Source organism: Seriola dumerili, unplaced genomic scaffold, assembly GCF_002260705.1.
Source record: "Seriola dumerili isolate Sdu_G_001 unplaced genomic scaffold, Sdu_1.0 BDQW01000161.1, whole genome shotgun sequence".
In the NCBI taxonomy this organism is placed as follows: Eukaryota; Metazoa; Chordata; class Actinopteri; order Carangiformes; family Carangidae; genus Seriola; species Seriola dumerili.
Window position 1 is genome coordinate 5494302 of NW_019174416.1, and position 21230 is coordinate 5515531.

Genomic DNA, 21230 nt, shown 5'->3' on the forward strand with positions numbered 1-21230 from the left:
GCACCAGCTCTGAAACCAGACTCCTGGACACTATAGGAAAAAGCTCCAGCCAGATGTGGGGGGGGGGGTCTGATGAGCCTCTGGCTGAGTGCTGCTGTGCTAAGAGAAAACAGATACAGGTCTGTGAGAGGAAGGCTACTAAAAGCTTTGAGTGGTTTGCCTTTGTGGAGTCTGTGTCAGCTCCCTCAGAGGACACTGTCTGAGGACTCCGTATGTTGGGGGTCTTCAGTGGTCACTTGGTCAACAGCCCTGAGGAGGGAGCGGGACTGGGAGGAACGATCTGCCTGATCTGAACCTGAGCTGTTGTGGTGGACATCTATATTTCAGCATGAGGTGTACCGGGTACCAGAACACCTTAAGCCATGTTAAAGCCTCTATTGTTAAGACAGTCACTCAGTGTTGTGGCCAGAGGGTCGTCTGCACCGGTTGTGATGGCAACACAAAAAGCCTCTGGTGGAGGAGGCTGTCAAGGCGAGCTCTTCTGGGCTTAGTAAGCCCAATAAGCTCTTGAATCAGCTGACAGGTATTGGCAGTCCAAAAGAGCTGCAGCCTCTGTGGCCACAGAAACAAAAACTCATGAGTGGGATGAGTTTGGTGAGTTCAGTGAGAATGACTTTTGATTAACTTCAGTTCTGGCGAACCGTCAGACGCCTCAGGAAGCACGGTATTGCCGAGACAGGTCCGTGGAGAGGGAAGTATGTCCTGGTCAATGACAATCGGCTACAACTTTGCGATGAAAGGAGCCAATTGAGGTGGTTTTGGCATCTGGTCAAAACATCTCCTGGACATGTCAACCTGGAAGGAGACCCCGGGGCAGACCCAGAACCTGCTGCAGAGATTTAATATCACTTTTAGCCTGTGAACGCCTCAGGATCCAGCAGAAGAGCCGGAGGACACGGCGAAGAAGAAGGTCGCTGTCGTGACCTGCAGCTGATGAGCGGTGGAAAATGGATGAATGGAGCATAAACACAGCTCATGCAGTGTGTTACACTATGAGGAAACATGTTACGTAAGATGTGAAGAGAGTTAAAAATAACACAAACAAGCACTGGAAGAACAGTGTTTGAATTTAGTCACAAAGTAAACACACAATAATGAACATACTGAACTTTATAAAACACACCCTTTTGCCATTTTGGGTGACGTGTGGACGTGGGTAAATATCTTCATTCATGGACATTTTTGGTTTTGAACAAACATGAAAAAATAATTGAATTCAGGTTTTTATTCGCAACATTTCTAGGCGATAATGCATTTTCAGAGCATCATCACTTTGGAGGTTTTAAGAGAGACTCCCACTCAGAAGTGAGCACAGCATGAAATGTGTCGTTGCTTTAATGATGGCATTGAAGTCCAGCTCCTGAAGGCATAAAATACTTATTTAGTGGGTGGATAGAAGATAGAGGGATGATTACTGAATTATCATCCTCCTACTACTACATTGTACGTGGAGATACTCTGGGTGCACTTTCACACACGGTTTCTTGTCCAGTTTTATGAAGTCAGTGGGAAACTTTGACAGAAAGAGAAACTCCAGTGAGAAGTGCATCATGTCACTCGTCCTCGGGAGCGGGCCGGGCCTGCAGACAGATCGCCTCCACCCAGGCTGCACGGAGCTGAGAGACAATTTAACGGGCAGCTCATCACTAATATTGCATGAATGGCTATTAAGATGTTTAAAGAATGTGAATGTTCAACCAAAATCAGGCTCTGGACGTTTTTCCTTTTAGTCTTCACAGGCAATAAAAGAAGACAGAAACTTAAAAGATACAGAGCAAACCATTTGTTTATTTTGTTAGGAACATAAATAATGCAAGAATGATTCTTGATTTGAAAAAAAAATATTATTTTGGTAAATAGTTCTTTCATTTCACATTTGTTACAGAACTCTGCAACAAAAACAAAGAAGCCAAAAACCCCAAAACACCAGGAAATCAGAACCCAGGTGATTTCATCAAGTTCAACACAGCTAACAAACAGGGTGAAAAAAATTACATATCCATATACTAGACGGGATGAACTGTATGGTTACTGTAAACTACATAAAAACAACAGGTAGGATGCGACCAGAAATGGAAAACACGCAGATCTTAGTCATTCAACACAGATTTGAGCCGGTTGTGTTTTCCTTTTAATCAGACATTTTATAAAACGAAGAAAGAAAGAAAGAAAGAAAAACAAAACTCTCCCCAAAACCTGTTCTGTAAATCCTACAGGTGCATTATATAGATATAGGTTTACTTTGACAATAGTTAAACCAACAGACAACAGTAGGTTTGATAACAGTGACACTTCAAAATAAACCTATTAAAACAAAATGTTGTGAGGACTATTGGAGGCCCACATCTACACAAACACACAGAAAGGAGTGCACTTTTCATCTGATGTAAAACTGTATCGCTAACACATGCTAAAAATCTTTCAACCATGCGGATTCTACAGTTATTCTGATCCATTTCATGGGCTGTTGGAGATTTGGATACAGAGGAATGATTTCACACAGAAAGTGTTGTCCCATCAGATTTGTGAGAAGCTGCTCTGAGGCGTCTTCGTGCACCGCTGCAGACACGTTTTACACAGGATCCATGAGGTTTTACAATAAAAAATAAATCCACTTAAGACAATAAAAAAAAAAAAGAAAAAAGGTCAGGATCAAAATTCACTTTTTCCTCTGTAAGCTGAGAAACAGTTAACTCCAGTGACTGATCCAGGCACCACTCCCTGTTCACCCGTTCTCACCATTCAAAGTGATGATCTATAATGTTTTTGCGGCTCTACTCTCGACCTCCTGACCGGCTCAGCCTCCAGTCACGAGGTTTCACATCTACTCAGTGTCTTTTTTACACTTCTGGTTTGTTTAGAATGAACAGAATCTATGAATGGACAATGAAAAACAAAACAGGAAAGTCCCCTATAGAAACCCAAACTTCATCAACAGAAAACCCAAAGAAAAACTAATCACAGTTCTGGCCACTGGCAGAAAATCTGCCGCTGCCACCGCTGTAATGATATTATCAAACTCTGCGTCTCAAAGTACTACCGCAGCTTCTCAAACTCTTTATCGGGTTTTCACTTCAGTGCAACGTAGCTGATGAGATGCAGAGGGACGCTGCTCTATCAAACATCATTCATCTTCAGCACTGTAAAAACACACCGAGCAGTCCACCAACAACACCAGCAACATTCATTTTCATCTCTCAGAGCAGAAAATCCATTTCCATCTGAGAAAATGTTTCGCTGTTCATTTTAAATTACAATAATAATAATAATAAAAAAAAGAAGAAACATTGTGTGTTGTTTTACATGACAAAGACAAACACAGAGCTAGATGAGAAGATCAATAGCATCTTGTGTCTGTATGGTAAATATGACGCTAGCTTAGCATAAAGACTGGAAACAAAGGGAAACAATTAGCCTGCCTGTCCCAAATCTCACCGAAGAGCATGTGAAATTTCATTTGTATAAACCACACAAAAACTAAAGTGTAAAAACAACAAGTTGTGGTTTACTGGAGTCTCTTCTGATCGTCTGGAAAAATGTTGAACTTTTTCTTTTAAGATTTCAGTTTGCCAAGACGTTACAATGGTCATTAGACAAGCACAGTGATATGAAGCACACTGAACACTGACAGAATAATCCTCGTGAGTGATGTAGATGATTATCTGCTTCACAAACTATTTCCATCAGCCTTTGTCTGAAGTCTGTGTGAGAGTCTGTATTCAGCCACAGAGAGGGAAGGCACTTGACAGTGTGCTGCCAATTTAGAAAAGGATCAATTCAGCTTTGAGCCTGGATACCTCAAAGCTAAATGTGTCCTGCTTCTGATGCAAACCAGCTAACCTGCTGTGATCCATATGCAGTGTATGTCTGTCAGTGACCCTGTCCATTCAAATGGAAATCCTCTTGTTTGTCTGACTTTTCAATGTTGTTCAGGACATTTAAATTCCATTTTCTGCCGGTGTAGTCGGCGTTGAGGTCCCTGTCCCTGTCAAGGTGAGCCACAGCAACAACTGCGACGGCAGCCAAATAAAGCGTAAAGCTTGTCTTGCATCAGACAAAATCTTGCAAAAAAACACACTGAACATCAGCATTGCTGTTTTTTTTTCTACTTTCTTGGTTTGGCATCTGCTTCTCTGACGCCTGTGGCGGCTTGGGGGATGTCAGCGATCTTAGCCTCAGGCGAGATGTTGTTTAAAGGCAGACAGCTCATCAAGGTGAGTGACAAGTGTTGGGGCGGGAAACTTACAATTCACTTTACTGCCTGGAGGTGAAAAGTTGCACACTGTGGCTTTAACGCTAAAATCTTTCAACTTGATTTGTTTTCTTTTGGACAAATCCCAAAGGGTAATGATGTAAGAACTGACAGGTTATAATCAGCAGGAAGCTTTGAAGTAGTCACAGCTGTTCAATGACATGATAGTTGCCCATAATGCAACAAAATAATTGCTGCAGCTGAAGCTTAAACTCTTACTTTGTAACATCCCGCTGCAGTAAAAGACCGTATTCCTGCGTATGGGATTTCTATGACACAAATATCACAAACAAACATGAGGAAGTGACGTTTCAGAAGGGGCGGGTTCATGACATTTGATGAGACCTGGACTGTAACTGCTGCTCTATATTTCCATTTTCTAATTTTACTTTGAAAATGGAGTCCAAGCAGCGAGTTAGACACTGTAATAATACAGTATGCTCCATAAGTACCCGGACAGCAACACATTGTTTGCTCTTTTGGCTCCATATTCTTATTGCTTTGGATGATAGCCAGCTTTACTTTGGAAGTATTCTCAGTGATGAAGGAAGAGATTGAGTAGAAGTTAGAGAAGTTTCTCAGTCTGCAGTGCGCTGCCAGATTCTGAAAGTTATACGAGTTCCACATTTACAATTGTAATGTATATCTGGAATAATGTTCTTTCAGCAAAACATGAATATCATCCCACTACTGAACAATGTGGGGAATAAAGATAAAAACACAAAAGCAGAGAGGAGAGTGCACTGAATTGGTTCACATCTTCTTGAAGCAGTGCTGCAGATGAATGATGGCTGTTTCTAACACTGAGCTCAGTATTTGTGATTTTACATCCTGCCTCAGTAGGATTAAGCAGAAAATGTAAGAAGGAGAAAAATATACATGAAATATATTTATGGCGAGGAACGACTTGATAACTGATTCCTGGGTTTGTATGCCAATTTCATCGAGTCTCCTCTACGTGCTGCCTGAGACAGATTTTGTGCCTGAAATAACTACAGCTAAACCCTCATTGAGATGCACTGAAATAAAACAGGCTGTAAATAAAAATGTGTGTCTGGTGTTCTTAATGGGCGTCACACCTCTAGTTGACATATGAGGTAGACATGTTTGCCAAGACTCTAAAATTGCTACTGAATGAATAAATTTCAGTTTGAGGTCTACAACATGCGCTGCAATTCAAACATCGTGGCATTTCCTTTAGTGGGACCAGGTTTAGATTCTGGAGGTCTGGACTAAACTGAGGACTACGTACATGGGTTTTTTTTTATTTACTGAAAATTGTGTTATGAATAAATTTAGTCAATATGGGGTGAATACTGTTGGTGTGGGCAGGCACAGACTCAACTTGATTGATAGCCCCCTCACTCTTTTGGTTCCTCTTAGAGCAGGACTTCATAAACCTTTACGATTAGTCGATAGGCCTTTTGCACAGCAGACGTTTTGACTGGTCACAGTAGGAAAATCACAGGTATTAATATTAACAATGGCTCTGTTGTATTAAAGTGTCCCAGTAAGTCATGACAGTGTGACAGTGAGCCAACAGGCACAAAACCAGGACCCTGAAACCTGAGCAGCTACATGGAATTCATTAGTTTTATTAATAATACCTGAGCTTTTTCTACTGTGGCAAAAAGGTGTTTTGAGTTTGGTGGCTGTCATCAAAAGAGTTCAGCTCCATAAACATCCAAACATCACATGTTTACACTCTGCTCAACATAATCACAGCATGTTCTCCTCTGTGGTATTAAAGTCATTAAATTACCCATGGAGCCAAAACATCAAACTCTGCACCGTTGTCTGCGTAGCGCTGCTACGGCTCACTGTACACCAGTCCCTGAGGTAATATGTGGTGTGTATACATACACACAACAAAAAGTTATTCTTGAAAATCTTATTTACATCATTCAATTATTTCTCATCAGCAAACATTTTCTCCTTGAAAAGAATGAAATACTAAATCAACTGCTCACAAAAATGCATCATAAGTGTCTTCTTAAAGCATCTTTGCAACGCAGACGCAGAGAGTCCAGAGAATGGGCTCTTTCTGAAGCATCTATTCACGTATTGTGAACAGATCAGTGTGTTGCTGAGTGAGGATAAGCATATTGTAGTGTGCATCAGTCTTTACAAGTGTCTCTCAGAAACAGAATTGCGTCCGACCCTTTCACTTAAGAGGATTCCTTAATGGAGGATCTGCGTCTTTGGCTGCCTAAGACTTACTGGAGCTGTGGCTCTGCTCCATCGTGTTGAAGAAGAGACAGACTCCCGCAGTCAGCAGCAGGTGCATGGACTCGTACAGTAATTTGGGTGAAAAGACGCTCCATATGAAGAGATGGTAGCGCAGAACAGTTACCAGCACAATGTAGGCTGCAGCTGGCACAGACCGCAGCAGAGCCAAACAGTAGCAACCATGGCCGACTGCAACCGGGCTCCTGCAGAGAGGGAAAGGATTTATCAGAGAGGAGGAAAGCACTGCAGAGAGCAGAACAGGCGACTCTGTGCTGTCAATAATAGGAAAACTTCCTGTAGAGCAAGACAGGAAAGTTTGTATATGAACCAAGGTCATGCTAAGCTGATTTATGTTCTCTAAACGATACATGATGATGTTGATTCAGTAAAGCTGCAGATTGTTTTTGATGATTCAGAGGGAAGGCCACATTTTCACATTCTGGAGATTTTACCTTACGCATGTACCCAGGAGAAGAGTCTGATCCAATTATCCTCTCACAATAATGCGGATTGCTGGCAAATTCTGATAAAGAAGTAAATGACTTTAAAACCTGCACGATGGGAGGAGGGATGCTGCGAGGAGATTAGGAGATGATGATGTAAAACCAAACACACACGGATACACAAAGAGTTGTGTATGTGTACACTTCATCTCTGACGCGCTGAAACACATGGGTGAATTAGCACAGGGACCTTGTTCATTCAAACAGGCAGAGTCCCAGCTGAGGGGGAGGAACTTCAAGCCTTTTTCCCAAGACAAAGGAAGGCACGCTGATGAAGTAGGAGACATGGGAAGGAATCCAGCTTGGAGGTGGAAATTCAACCAAAAGGCACTGACACACACACACACACACACTTGCACAAATGTTGAGGTGAAGAATGTAATCGAACGGTGACCAATCAACAGTAATGCACATTTTTCTGAATGGAGTGGGCAATAGAGAAGGTAAAGGTGTGAGTGCAGGTGTTGCTACGCTCTCCTCAGTTTTAGAGGCAGAATAACTGACATCATCTGATTAAATGACATTACAAACCTGAAAAACTACACCCAGTTTTTATTAACTCAGTTTTGGTCTTATAGACTTTTATAGACAAAACTCTTGTTGATAACAGCATGATAACATTTACCCAAATGTATGATGTGTTGTATTCTCCTAATGGACTCATTTGTGAATGTGTGACTAGTAAAGTCACCATGTCCTCAGACAAAGAGACATAAAGTTGTTCACTGTATTGTCATGGTAACTTAGATGAAAGATGGCAAGACACCCCACCATGCTCTGTGAATCAACATAAAATTTAAACTCACCTAATGGCTACTTTCACAGAGCAGCTTTTTTTTTTTTTTTTTTTTTTTTTAAACACACTAAGTTTATTTCTGTGTCCCACCTCAAAGAGCTACTAATACATTCATGTGCGAGTTCTCAGGTGGGATAGCAGGGTAAACAGTCCTGCCAACGACTTCGTTCTCTCAGTGGAATAGATGCGTCACATGACATCACTTTGACATCTTCTCACAGTTTTATAAATGAATGACGGGACAAACAGGCTTAGCTCTACTTCAGCTTGATGTCATTTATCCAGGGTGTGTGGTTGAAAAAGTGAAACTCATAACAAAATGACCAAGCTGGGTAGAAGAAAGATGACCGTGCACATAAGTCAGAGGAAAAAAAGTAGTTTTGGTCTTTATGGAGCCTTTACCTGCTCTCACAAATGTGCAAAATGTGCAAAATGAAGGATAAATGAAGCAATGACTGACTGTCCTTCAGGACATTGTATTTCAGTAAACCATCTCACTTTTGAGCCCGCAAAGTAGGGAGCTGCACAAAAGATCAACAGTCTGTCACCGCTTGTGCTTTTTCACCGCTCTCAACAAAGGTAATGTCAAACAGCTGACGCAGCTTCTTGGAAAATCAAGTTCAAAGTATTTATAGTAAAAGGTATGAGCTGAATATGCTTTTTATGTCTACAGATGCCTATTTACGTCAGAGTATGTGACTTTAGAGACAGTTTTAATGATGACAGTAAAGTTGTGATGAGTTCCCTGATCAGCCTGTCCTGAAGGTCTACTGTGATTATGTGGACTAAAACAATGAAAACATTCTCTTCAAACCGTGGTGTTGCTTTCAGTCGAGCTCGACAGTGTCAAGGGAAACCCGTTGAATAGCTATTGATCAAAGCCATTTCCAGTACTTGCCTTGTGGTTGAGCTGCTGATGGTGCAGAATGAATTTTAAATGAGCTCCTGTACTTTGCACTTTTTACTATTTCAGACTTTCATTAGTCTCTGTGTGGATATTACAGGTGGGGTTTCTGTGGAAAGCACCACGCTATGACTAATGTCAGCAATGAACGACGGTCACGTGTGCAGCACTGCGATGCAGTGTGTAATGTTTACCAGCTGGATTTAATGTGGTGTTAGCTTTTAAGGGCATCATAGATAAAGGCTAAAGTCCCTGCAGTGGCCTCTAGAGGCTGCAGTCCTCGTTTCACACCAAACAACATCCTGGTGATTTGGCTGTTCAGGGGGTAAAACCACAGTGAATGTGGCAAGGCAGCCAGGCACCGCCATCAACTCCCATTAGCGGCTGTTTGTGGGCGGATCAATCGCCCTGTCAGTCTAAATGCGATTTATTGCCTGCTTGCATTGTTGTTGCACTTTAGGTTCTCACGTGAAAAAGATCAATGCTGTGTCTGAATTTAGTTTTTCAGAGGAAACATTTTAGGCAGCAATTTGAACTTAAATACATTAAATACACAACACATCTCAGGTGTCATGTTGTCACTGGTCACTGCAAAGTTTGCTACTGTATTTCTATCTTCTCCTCATCACAAGTGCTTTCGTTGTTTCCAATAGAAAATTCAACACCACAGCTTTGCCTCGTTTGCTGTGGTGTAGCTACAATCTCAGCGTGGCTTCACTTTGAATTTTTAACCCCTTTATTCTTAGTGGATTTAGAAATTTACTTTTCCCTGGGTAAATTTTGATATTTCTATGTAAAAGTGGAAATTGTGGGGTGCTGACAGTGAAAATTTCATGGATATCTGGGAGGTTTCTGCAGTGTCTTGGTGACCAACATCATAGAGTCGTTCTCTGGGGACCTTCAATATCCACATCAAATTTCATGGCGAGCCAGCCAGGAGCCGCAATGGACCAAAATGTTGGATGTATGAATGGATCAACTTTGTCATCCCCAGGCTCTGCCTCGAGCAGCACAGAAATTTGAAGATGAGTAGAACTTTTTTAATCAGAGACTGTCTGCACTGCTGAAATGTTAAACACATCATATTCTGATGTGGGATCAAAGATTATTAAGAATCTAAATCATGCATGGATGTATATACCCTCTGCAGTCCACTTTCAATGGGACAAAATTAAAAAGGGTTTTTTTTTATAGTAAAGTATTGACTTTTTATCACAAGGCTGCAGCCGAACAGAGGCAGGTTATACAAACTCCTCTTATACAAACACCATCCTTTGTCTACATTAAAAGAGAATCTGAGTTTTGGCTCTATCAGCAGGACAGCTGTTGCCCAGGCACAGACCTCATCACTCAGAACTATGCAGGGGCCCCATGCTGAGGGGAAGCTGTAGTTATTGGCTGCATTCACACACATACACCAACCAAGCTAGTGGCTTCTCTCCAGTTTAGGTCTTATGCAGGTTAAGCTGTTTACATGCATCTTTGATACCCTGCAAACCAAACTCTCTGTTGCCACGAGTAGACCAATTAACAGAATATTTTTGTGCATCTGTACTATCCTCACAGAGAAAAGTCGTTGCAATAGTAATGATTCTGTGTGGATGTGCTGCCACAGCTGTTTTAAAATCAAAGTGAAAGAGAGTAGTATGTTTTTTGGGCATTCTTTATTATGATAGATGCAGTGAAAGACGGACACTAAACTTAGGGGATAGAGAGAGAGAGGGGGGGGTATGACAAGCAGCAAAGGGCCCGGGCCGGATTCGGTTTGGACTCAGCCTTAATGGTTCACGCTCTACTAGGTGAGCTACTGGGGTCCGGAGAGAAGTATGTTTCAATTAATTTCCACCCATCATATACCAAAAGTGTTTTGATGAATGGATTCTGAACTGGATGTTATTTAAATTGTCGATGTTAAAAAAAAGGGTTTATTATTACAATAGCGTTTTCATAAAATTGAGCTGTCAGTGTTGAGTTTTCCTCGTTCACGGTGAGATTCATACAACTACTACTTGGAGTGACAGAAACTGGACGCTTCAACCATTTCTGTGACTTCAGCAAACTATATCAACCGTTTATCTCTTACTTCTGGCCAGCTTCATTATTTAACTTCTTTCTTCTTTACTTTTAGCTACTTCAACCATTGATCCATTACTTACACTTAAGTATTTTGAGTTCTCTGTTCGCATACCAACTAGTTTTCAGACTCAGGCTAATGGGCAGCTTACTGGTTATTGTAAATATAGTAGTAAAGATCTGCATGACACCAATTTCTCATCTTATTTTGCAGTTTTTTTTGTCCTTAACACACGTGAATATATTTTTAATCAAATAATAATATAAGTTTGTTTAGTTGAGTTAATGAGTTCAACTTTTCACCCAGAAAACTGCATACATCCCCAAGAGTACAAACACCGTGGTGGGACGTCACTGCCACGGAGTGACTTTTAAACTGACACTTACCTGTCTCTCTCTGAGCTGAGGTAGCAGACGAGGTGACACGCCCAGAGCAGCGGCCCTGCGTAAGTGTTGAGGGCTGTCAAGAAGATGGCAGGTGCTTCTACGTAACTTTCCAGTCCAATGAATCCGACCGAAATGTCGACGGTGGCAATGTTGTTGGAATTGCCCTGCATGAGCACATAGAAATCTTATTTTAGCATCGCCAGCGGCGCAGGAATAACTTACCCTGTATACAGACAAAAAAAGAGTACACAACAATCTGTGGGTGAAGCTTTGTAAGCATTTCAGAGCTTTAAAGAACTGGTCCTTTGCTTTATCATCATTACTCTGAGCTCCTGGCTTCCAGCTTTGCCCTCCCAGCGGCCCAGTTGTTTGTGTTTTCCAGTCCCTGACCAGAGCAGCACACACAAGCACGGACACACACACACACACACACACACACACACACACACACACACACACACACACACACACACACACACACACACACACACACACACACACCTTTCTGTCTGGAGCTGGACTCTTGTTAGAGCCACTCAGGCTGCTGTGGATGTGTGCATATGTGTATGTGCCAGAACACACACTTTGTTTTTAAAAAAAAAAAAAAAAAAAAATCTGGTTTATTTAACAACCAATTTCCAGTATTTCTGATGCAAGCCAAATGTGCCCGCAGTAAACCGAAAACATTAAACTTCTCTAACCTTGTCTTATTTTCTTCTTTCCTGTTCAGAAATTTCATCTCAAGATTTAGGAGATTTTATCACTGCAATGCAATCAGGAGTCACAGCCATAATACAAATGGTACACGCTCATGTATATAGATATATTCACACAAGGAAAATAAGCCTTGATTCAAATGTAACAACATAGTACAACTCAAACCTTAAAATACATATTAGAGATTTTTAAAAAGTTGTTTCATTACAAGCTCAACCTGCATGTGAGAGTCATTATAGCTGTTTTTAAATTGAAGAAAACTAAAACAAATAAAATGTTCTGCACCTTTACTTCTTTTGTCAGATCTTTGGTCAGTGCAGATCAAGTGTCTAAGAAATATTTTGTAACCTAACCTTCATAATAAAAGTAATTTTCTTCAAATTAAGTTCTAAAGCTCATTTGTGTTTAAACTTGGCCGATCCGGAGCTTAAACTGATTTCTTGGTGGCACATTCAGATCTTTTCAAACTAAGTTTCAAATTGGCTCATGAGTATTCATTTTGTTGATGTTTTACACAACAAATTCAACCTCCTTGTGAATAAAAAGAGATAATTACCTTAAAAAAATCATTGTGATTGTTAGGCTGTTGCATTCATGTTCTAGTCCATACACGCACGCACATGAGGAGAAAAATCTGTGGGCGTTAACACAGATCACGGATGGTTTTCTTGTTAAATTTCAATGCAATGATGACCAATAAACTGCAACACATCAAGTAACTGTTTGTCTCACTTTGCTTGCAGACATCTCCGATCACAGAGGAAGAGAACATTAACAGCTGGCTCCATTTTTAACAAACAGGCAGTGAATATCAGTGAGCAGGTCGGTCGCTGCATACGGATGTTTTCTACTCGCTTTCTTGCTGAAACCATGCTGTGATCTTTCAAATATCATCCTGCACCATCAACAAATACATCACTTATGAAAAACCAGGAGAGCAAGAAATGTTTTATGTATGAATTTCAGACAAAATCGATTGTCATAACAACTGTCAGAGAGCGAGGTTGGTCGAATGGAGCTCTTTGCTGGAGTGTACGCCAAGCAAGAAAGAAAAAGCACGGATAACAAATGATTCCAGAAAACTCTGAATACTGAATACTGTCTGTAATTTGTTTCATGTGCACCAAACAGAAATAAATACCTGCTGCAACTCGTACATTTATCGCCGGTTACTTTTGTCAGATTAATTAAATGCGAGTCCACCTTTCAGCTCTGAGCTCTGAAACCATCCGTGTGATGATTCATATTTTCTACAGAAGGTTGCAGAAAGTTGCATCTGAATTTGTACCCGTGGGGTGACTCGTCCCTACTCATGTGGGAACATTTGCACAAACTGTCTCATTTCTGAAGAATAAACACCTTCTTGCTGCTTTACTGACCATCTGGTTTTGGGACGGAGATAAATCCACAGAAAATCCACTGCAACGTCTGACTCGTTCATCACTCCAAGTGATCAGGACAGCTGAACGCAGGCGGCCAAACCTTCTCCTGTGAGACGGTGAATTCATCATGTGATACGATTGAACCCTTCTCCTGACACTAGCGACGTCTCTGCAGGTGAGGTTACCTGGAATATTTCCCACAATCCTCCTGTGTTTTGGTGTGTTTGGCTGCCAAAAACGCAAGGACACTTCGAAAACAACAGCTTTCTGCCAATATTTGTAATAAAACTTCTGAAAACAAGAGAAAAGGGTAGCCTACTTTCTAGACTGTGCAGTAATATCTTACAACCTAGAGGTCCCTGATCAGCTGTAACTGTACTCGCTGATTAGATTTTAATTCAGCATAATTCTGATTGTTCTGCATGACAACAGTTTTTGTTTCAGTGCAGCAATTTTAAATCACATATGTCGCAGCTTTACAGATCCACTGTGGTTACAGCTTTGTTGAGAACATTATTACTCAAAGGTCTGTAATTACATGCCTGGGCGGTTAGTCTGAAAATTGTCTGGTGGCGGTCTATTCCCGAGCCCATCACAGTATTAATGACCCAAAGGTTATGAGGGTTATTAAATTGTTAGCGATGTGGAAGTTCAGTGTTGACAACAATACACAGCTGCTAACCAAATATGTGTCCTGGGTGGAGGTTAAATCAAACGGCAGGTATCATATCTGCCTTTGAGGATCATTCATGGCTCATAACACCATAACACATCCCCAGGAAACAACTAGTCCAGTTGGTCTTCATGCCAGCGCTGGATGAAAGTAATATAATTTAAACACAAACACTTCCTCTGCCCAGAACGGCACCTATTACAGTACCCTTTATCAGTGGTGATAGCTTTCCTAAATGTTGCTACACTCTGTGTCACAGCGTTAAATTAGGTGTCTCTTACAATCAGACAAGAAAAACTTTTCTGTTGTTCTGTGAACTTCCTTTTGCTGAAGTGAGCGGGGGCGATCTTAGCTCTGATACACAGCCCCACACCTCTGTCCTTGTGGTGTCAGCACCAATGGGTGTTGAAGTTAAAATGGCTGTAATTTGTAAACTGGTAATTGTTAATCATTTATTTTTAACAGCAAGACTTGTGTTATGGATTTACTGCTGGGTCAGTTTTACTGGTCCAGACTAAAGTCAAGCTTGTTTTGGAGAGATTAAAAGCTTAAATGGATATAATGGGCGAAATTCAATTTTTTCTTACTGTCAACAAATTCCCACGAAAAGAGCAAACTAGAACTACAGTACCCACAAACCAACTGTTAGAGACCTGCCACAGTGCCACCTGCCTTTACAAAGACAACTGCTGTTCAGCCAGAGACATTAAGGCAGGGCGATATGGCCTAAAGATAATATTGCTAGGTTGCACAATATTTATTTCAATATTTTCAAATGTCTTTTGATGCATAAATCACACCAGCATGATGATTCTAGTCCCTGCAACATGTATCTGCATTAAAACATGCTTGTTTACTGGTAATTCATTAGTGGCTTCTATTGGAACAATTTTACATTTGCGTGCACAGAGAGGGAAACCAGAACCAAGTTATATTTGACCCCTGACTAAAACAGAGCTCAAAGCACCAACAAGGTGCATTCAGCCGCCTCCATCTTCAATTAGCGTTTCTGAACATGTAGAAACTCGCTTCGGCGCTTCACTTCTTTCGCTCTCTGCAGTTCCCTCCGCTCCAGATACAAAAACACACACGCCTCACCTACATCACACACATGCACCCAGGAGAGTTTTCTGGATGGGCGGGGGTGTGTGTTGTTTGTGAGAGGGAGAGAGTCATAGTAGAGAGCGGGAGAAGCGAAACGCCAAAGCCAATTTCAGGCTTGCGACTTAAAACAATTACATGGTGATTAACTCACGATATAATAATTTACTACAGCGCACGTGGAACAAGCCGCGATAGATCGACAACTATAACTATGCACCATGTCAGGATCACGATGGGTCTGACATGACTTTTAAGAAACAAACAGTATCTCAACACAAGGCCCTGCTCACCTCACACAGTTATGGACTGGTACATCTGGAAGAGCCTGGTGGTATTTCTCAAGGCTCGCTGGTGAACTGCTGTAACCTGTGAGCCAACTACTGACATGCTAGCGTTGACGTGTATCCCAGGCAACGTCCTGGTGTCAAGCCCTCTTTAAGCTCCTCACTGCTGCATTTGTTCTTATTACTATTATTATTATTATTATTATTAATCTGAAGATTTAAATAACGGTAATATGCATTAGCAACACTGTGGAGAAATTTTACTTTGAGGTTTTGCGGTTAGTCACACACTGCCTGCGTCACGTGGGCGTGGCGGCTGACGTTGCTGAACGGCTGCGGAGAAGCAGGGTACTGGGAGGTTGGATTTCTTTTCATTATAAATCAATTACTGATTTATTTTTTGGCAGAAAACATCACTAAAATGCCGCAGCTGCCACGCTCACGCCACGCATCCAGTGTGTTCCTGGCCTTAGAGGAAACATCAACAACTCAGGAAACATTTGATGATGTTCAGAATTCAAATACATACAGACTCTACATTACTAAAAGAGTAACTGAACAGCCGCTGACTGAAGTGGTTTTACTTGTCACCTGGCAGCAGTGATGTACAGGTGTACTCCAGGACCCTGTGACATCACTGCTGGGTGTGGTTACAAGTGCAACAGAAAGAGCTTTCCAGTTGAATTACTCTTTAGCACACGTAGTTAAGACGTACGCTACCGCTGACGGGATCATTGTTCTTTACCTGAAAGTAAAAGAAGGCCTGTCCAAACCAGTAGTGCATGATGGTGGTCTGGGCTGCGTCGTAGTGGAGTTTCTTCCAGATAAACTGAGCCATGAGCGTCTGGATCAACAGGCAGCAGCACAGCACTGGCAGGTTGTGAGCTCGAAACAACAGCGAAACCAACAAAACCAAGCCGCTGTAAATCTCCCACAATCCCCTGCTCTTCAGTTTGGCATCTGCTGTGATGATCTGGGATCGCAGCAGGTCCTTGGTGCCCGTGAAGAGGATGCCCAAAACGAAGACATAAACAAAGCGTGCCTCCACTGTTCCCCTAGAAGAGAAAGATTCCAGACTGTGTCATTTTTGCATTTGCAGTAAGCCAGTATTGATTTTCCCCCACAAAACTCTGCGTTCAATATTCAAGTAATTGTGGTACGTGACTCTGGGATGTGGATTCTGGCAGTCGTGCTGTACTTGTTCATGCATTTCACAGTTAAATATCCACAGCTAGGTTTTGGGACATTAGAAGAATGATTTAATGTAGGTTTTATATACTGAATGATAAATGAAAAATAATTCTTCTTATCAAATAAAGCTGTCAACAGAAGCTGTAAAACAAGTGACAAGAGCCAAATCAAATCAAACTTGTTAACAGAACCAAAACAAGCATTCACATCACCAGCAGCAGCAGGAGTGCAAAGAAGGAAGTATAAGGCTCAAAACAATAGCTCATATTTAGACATTTTCTAATATGACAGATGAGAATTGATCTACAGCCTAAAATACCTGACTGTGTTTCTGTATACGTCAGCCAGAGCCTTTGTTATAATAGGTTTTCAAAGTTCACTGCTTTAATTAATTTCATATCCCTGTCTCTTGTTAGACAGGATTCCTTATATTTCTGTAGCTCATAACCTCTCTTTCATTCGGTATGCAGTGTGTCAATGTAACATTAATAATTAAAGGTGTGAGACTGGAAGACAGAATGAATCGCCTCAGGAAAACAGACTTTCTCGCACCCATCACTCTGTCTGTTGTGGATGGTTCTGCATCATTATAATTTTAGAAACAGCGTAGTAACATATTTTGGTACATTTTGAGGTTGTGTGACATTTGATCAAAACCCTCTTTTTTTAAATTGAGTGCGACAGATCGTAAATAGTTAAGGGTAATAATAAAACAGGATAGCAACAGTGGCAGTGAAAAGATCCCGACTACCGGCTGCTCTTGAAGGTTACAGAAGGATTTTTACAACTGCTGCCCTGGAATGGTAAAAAACTTTTACAGGTGTAATTTTGGTCTGTTGCTATTAAAGACTGTGAAATGTCAAAACTCACTGATGTATTGCAGCCACGGCCACAACGCTCCTACTACTGTTATTATTACATTACAGCAGGTTTGCTTTTCCTCCTCGACATTTCAAAAATGCATTTGTAGAAACACACTCATTTATAAATGCATAATCATACAACAGGCTGAGCAAAATATATAGCCTGTATTTTTTCTTATGTAGGACATAGAGAGAGAGAGAGAGAGAGAGAGAGAGAGAGAGAGAGAGAGAGATAGATAGATAGATAGATAGATAGATAGATAGATAGATAGATGTTTTACTTTTAAAGGCATAATCCATTATACCATAATCGAAATATATCAAATGTTTTTCAGGTTGAAGTAACAGGTTTGTTTATATTCATAATATCTGTGGTAAAACAAGAGAGTATTTTGAATTTTGAGTGGTGAAATGCTCAAAATGCTCAATGTCCCTGAATAACTCTTCCGTGATGTATGTGAGGTGAGGCTTCTAGTATTGAGCCTACCCTCACTGATGTAAATGGGGGGGGGCACCTCTCAGTATATTGCAATACAACAACAGCACCAAAAAACTACAATCTCCAAATGATCATCATCACCTCGCTAAAACAGTTTCAACAAAAACTGAGCATTATAACCTTCATGACGGAGGATTTACTGCAGTATTAGACTGTAAAGCTTCATGTACTGTGTCTAATAACCTGGCAACTCAGCGTTTTCTATTCACAAGAACTTATTTTGATCCAATGTTCCTTCTAGTGGACTTGACCTCTTTTTCTCCAGCAATTAATGCAACAAGTTCAGTAAAAAGAAGGTTTCCACCTTAATGTTTTTCTGAGAATGTAAGTTATGTAAGATATGAATGCACGTCAACAACATTTAATACAGATTGAAAGATGGACTGTAATGTGCCGTACAACAGTGAGTCTGCGTCTAAAGTCTGAAGTTACTAGAAGGTTAAAAGAAAGTTTCCATGAGGCTCTTCTCTTTCTAAAAGGCTTACTCCACAAAAATCCTTTTCCAACTATCAATAATTTATATGCGCAAAAAGTCCCAAATTGAAGTTTTAAAGGAAAAGTGCTTTCGATTATGAAGGCAATTACATTTAGTCTAATTTCCATTTTCAGGCATTCAGCATATGCTCTTATCCAGCGAAACTTAAATGAAAACACTTTTTTCCTCAAATCTGCTCTTTAATTAACGTACAGTTTTTAATATTTGTCCAAAAAAGGATAATGAGTTAATTAAGCCACAATAAAAAAAAAAGTAAAAAAAAACAGACAACAAAAGGATGGTACGAGCTGTGGCAATGACAGGCTGATTTATCCTATTTAGTAATGGATAGGGGAGGAATGAAGAGCATTAAGAGCTAATGAAGTTCAGGGAGCTGCTGAATTTTCATGGAGTTACAGCCTGAGGAAACCGATGTTTTTAATTGTATTCTCCTCAAACATGTGAAGATTATCCCAGGCATCAGGAGTACAGTACACCTACTGACTACAAAAACCTGGATTATATTCAGAATTGTATCCAATATTCATTTAAAGTAGCTGCTGGTGATATTTTCAAAGAGTCGCGGTTCAAAAGCTATTTACACATTTAGAAAATCTCAAAAGTGAGACATTAGAAACATGTTTCATTTCAGTCAAAAGTAATCACAGAGTAAAAAGGACATTTCTTTTGCAGCAGGATGCAGTCAAAGCTTGAAGAGTACTACAGGATAATAGCTGACCCTGAAGGAGTTGAGCAAGTATTGGACATGTATTATTAATCAGTGTGTTTTATCGAAACCTGTTCCAACAGAGGAAAGGAGCAGAGTAATGTGCTCCATACAGCACTATTCTTTATTATTCACAACTCCCCGAACAATATGGCAGGGATTGTATTCATCATTATTTTATGCAAAGGAAAAGCGGAAAATCCTGGCCTGGATTTGATTTTATGCGAGGACAGTGATGGATTTGAGCTGCCGGCCTTACTTGTTAACTAGTGTGTGGGGTGGAAAAATCGACAGAATGACTACCTAATCTTTCTGTTTTTTCCTACGTGTTTGTGGTTGACAACCAGAATTGTGTCATGCTCTTAATGTGGCTGTTATCTTACAACTATGCTTTACACTGGGGAAGAAGGACGGGGAAAAAAATTATGAGATTTACATGGCTTCCCTTCTGAAACCTGTGTACTCTGAAAGACTGCAGGACTAATCCACATCAGCCTGAAACAATAAACATTTTCCCCAACACTGTGGCATGCAAAATTCTGAGTGCTGAAAGGCATCTTGTTTGCTTTGACATTTTCAAAGCAGAAAGCACAAGCTCTCCTCCTTGTCTAAGAAATAAAGGCCAATTGCTGTCTATTTGCAGCCCCCCAAAAAGTAGCTGCTGTTATTCTAAGCTTCTCCTGATTATAGTAAATCACACTTTCTCTCTAGAGTAAAAAGTCTAAATGACACAGCTTTGCAGCTAACAGATTCTTCAAAAACCTCTACTCAAATTAGAATAGTCATGGAGCTAAGGTAGTATTATGTAATCTATGATTACCATCCAACTCTCCAGACACGCAGCAGGCAGCAGGAGCTGCAATAACACTAAAAAAAGACTCCTGCAGCCCCTCATGTCCCTGCCCTCTCATCCCTTATGTCCACGTCAAGCGCTGTGGCTTGTAAGAGACAAAAACAATAAAGTCACAGTTTTCCAACAGAGTGATCGCGACATATAACTATGGCAAATGTTGGGTTAATAATGCTGCATTTGTATTTGTTGGTGGTACGCAAAGTGTCTTGAAACTCCAGTCAGACAGCAGCTAGTGTAATTGTTAAGTCATTAGTACAACGTCAATCCTATCAACCCTCCTCGGATATATTGTTGTTATTTTTTTATTTGCCCTTTGGCAGGCTGCAGTTCAGACCACCTAGCACTGACCGAGGTCACAGCGAGCCCAGTCTTATTGCAGAACAATAACAAAGAAGAGGCCAAAGTTGTTGTGATAATGGTGCTCAGCTGTGTCTTACAGCGGAGCACATTTATCATAGAGAACAATGCTCAGGGTGCATTTTTTAGCATCATTTGTCGAGATTTCTTGTGGATTCGAGAAGAATTCTCTGGAGAGAGTCAAGTTTTCGGTTCTGTTTCACTATCACTGTGCCACTATCAGATTAATAAAACAAGGCAGCTCATTAAACATTCATTAAAGCAGATACAGTAATACTGTAGCCTGAATGCATTTATTAATCAGTTTATTTAGTCAGGTGAGTCTACATTAAAAATGACTAAAAATGTGTTTGAAACACATTCCAGCCCACTCACTCACACACTGATTCTCTCTGGTATCTCTTTCATGATGAACACATTATCATAACTTTATTTAAGGGATTATCGATATTATTAAAAATCCTGAAACCAAATTCTCTCCCTCAGCGTCTTAGTATGAGCGATGGGCTCCTGCATGGACATATCATTTTCCCCAGGGGTTAGAGCAGTTGGTCATTTCACATGAGAGATTAATGTTTTGTATGTGTTTCTGTGAGCTCTTGTCTCTTGTTTCAATTGGGAGGGGCCTTGGTGGGAAAAAGGTGATGTCACGAGGGACATCATTGGCGACGTCACAAAATCACTCCCTCGTTCACTCATTTAGTATTCCCATTATAACAGACACTCAGTAGCTCGGTTATAGTGAGCAGTGATCTACAGTGAGATTTCAAACACTCATGAGTCATCATCATTTTACATGTAATTCTCACATATTTAAAGTGTGACGCATTGCATTGTGGGATTGTGCACAGAAAGTACCGTACATGCCATGAACACAGCTCTGTGCTTTTATTCACTGTGATAATCCCTGGGGTCCTTTTACTAATCTGTGTCCCTTTGTCTGCAGGCATCTGATTGGTAC

The 21230-nt window shown here is 40.8% G+C and overlaps 1 protein-coding gene across 2 annotated transcripts in view; it reads right to left on the bottom strand.

Moving 5' to 3' along the window:
• pigg (phosphatidylinositol glycan anchor biosynthesis class G) overlaps positions 1 to 21230 on the bottom strand; it is a 70601-nt gene that overhangs the window by 11112 nt on the left and 38259 nt on the right. Inside the window, exons 11-13 of one of the 2 annotated variants that reach the window (XM_022751882.1) lie at positions 16050 to 16359; positions 11145 to 11308; positions 5818 to 6684 (exon numbers count right to left, since the gene is read on the bottom strand). In XM_022751882.1, the coding sequence (XP_022607603.1) occupies positions 6462 to 6684; positions 11145 to 11308; positions 16050 to 16359 (697 nt within the window). In that variant the 3' untranslated portion in view covers positions 5818 to 6461. Of the gene's footprint in view, positions 1 to 5817; positions 6685 to 11144; positions 11309 to 16049; positions 16360 to 21230 lie in introns of those variants that run through there. The other variant, XM_022751883.1, reaches the window with a different exon arrangement.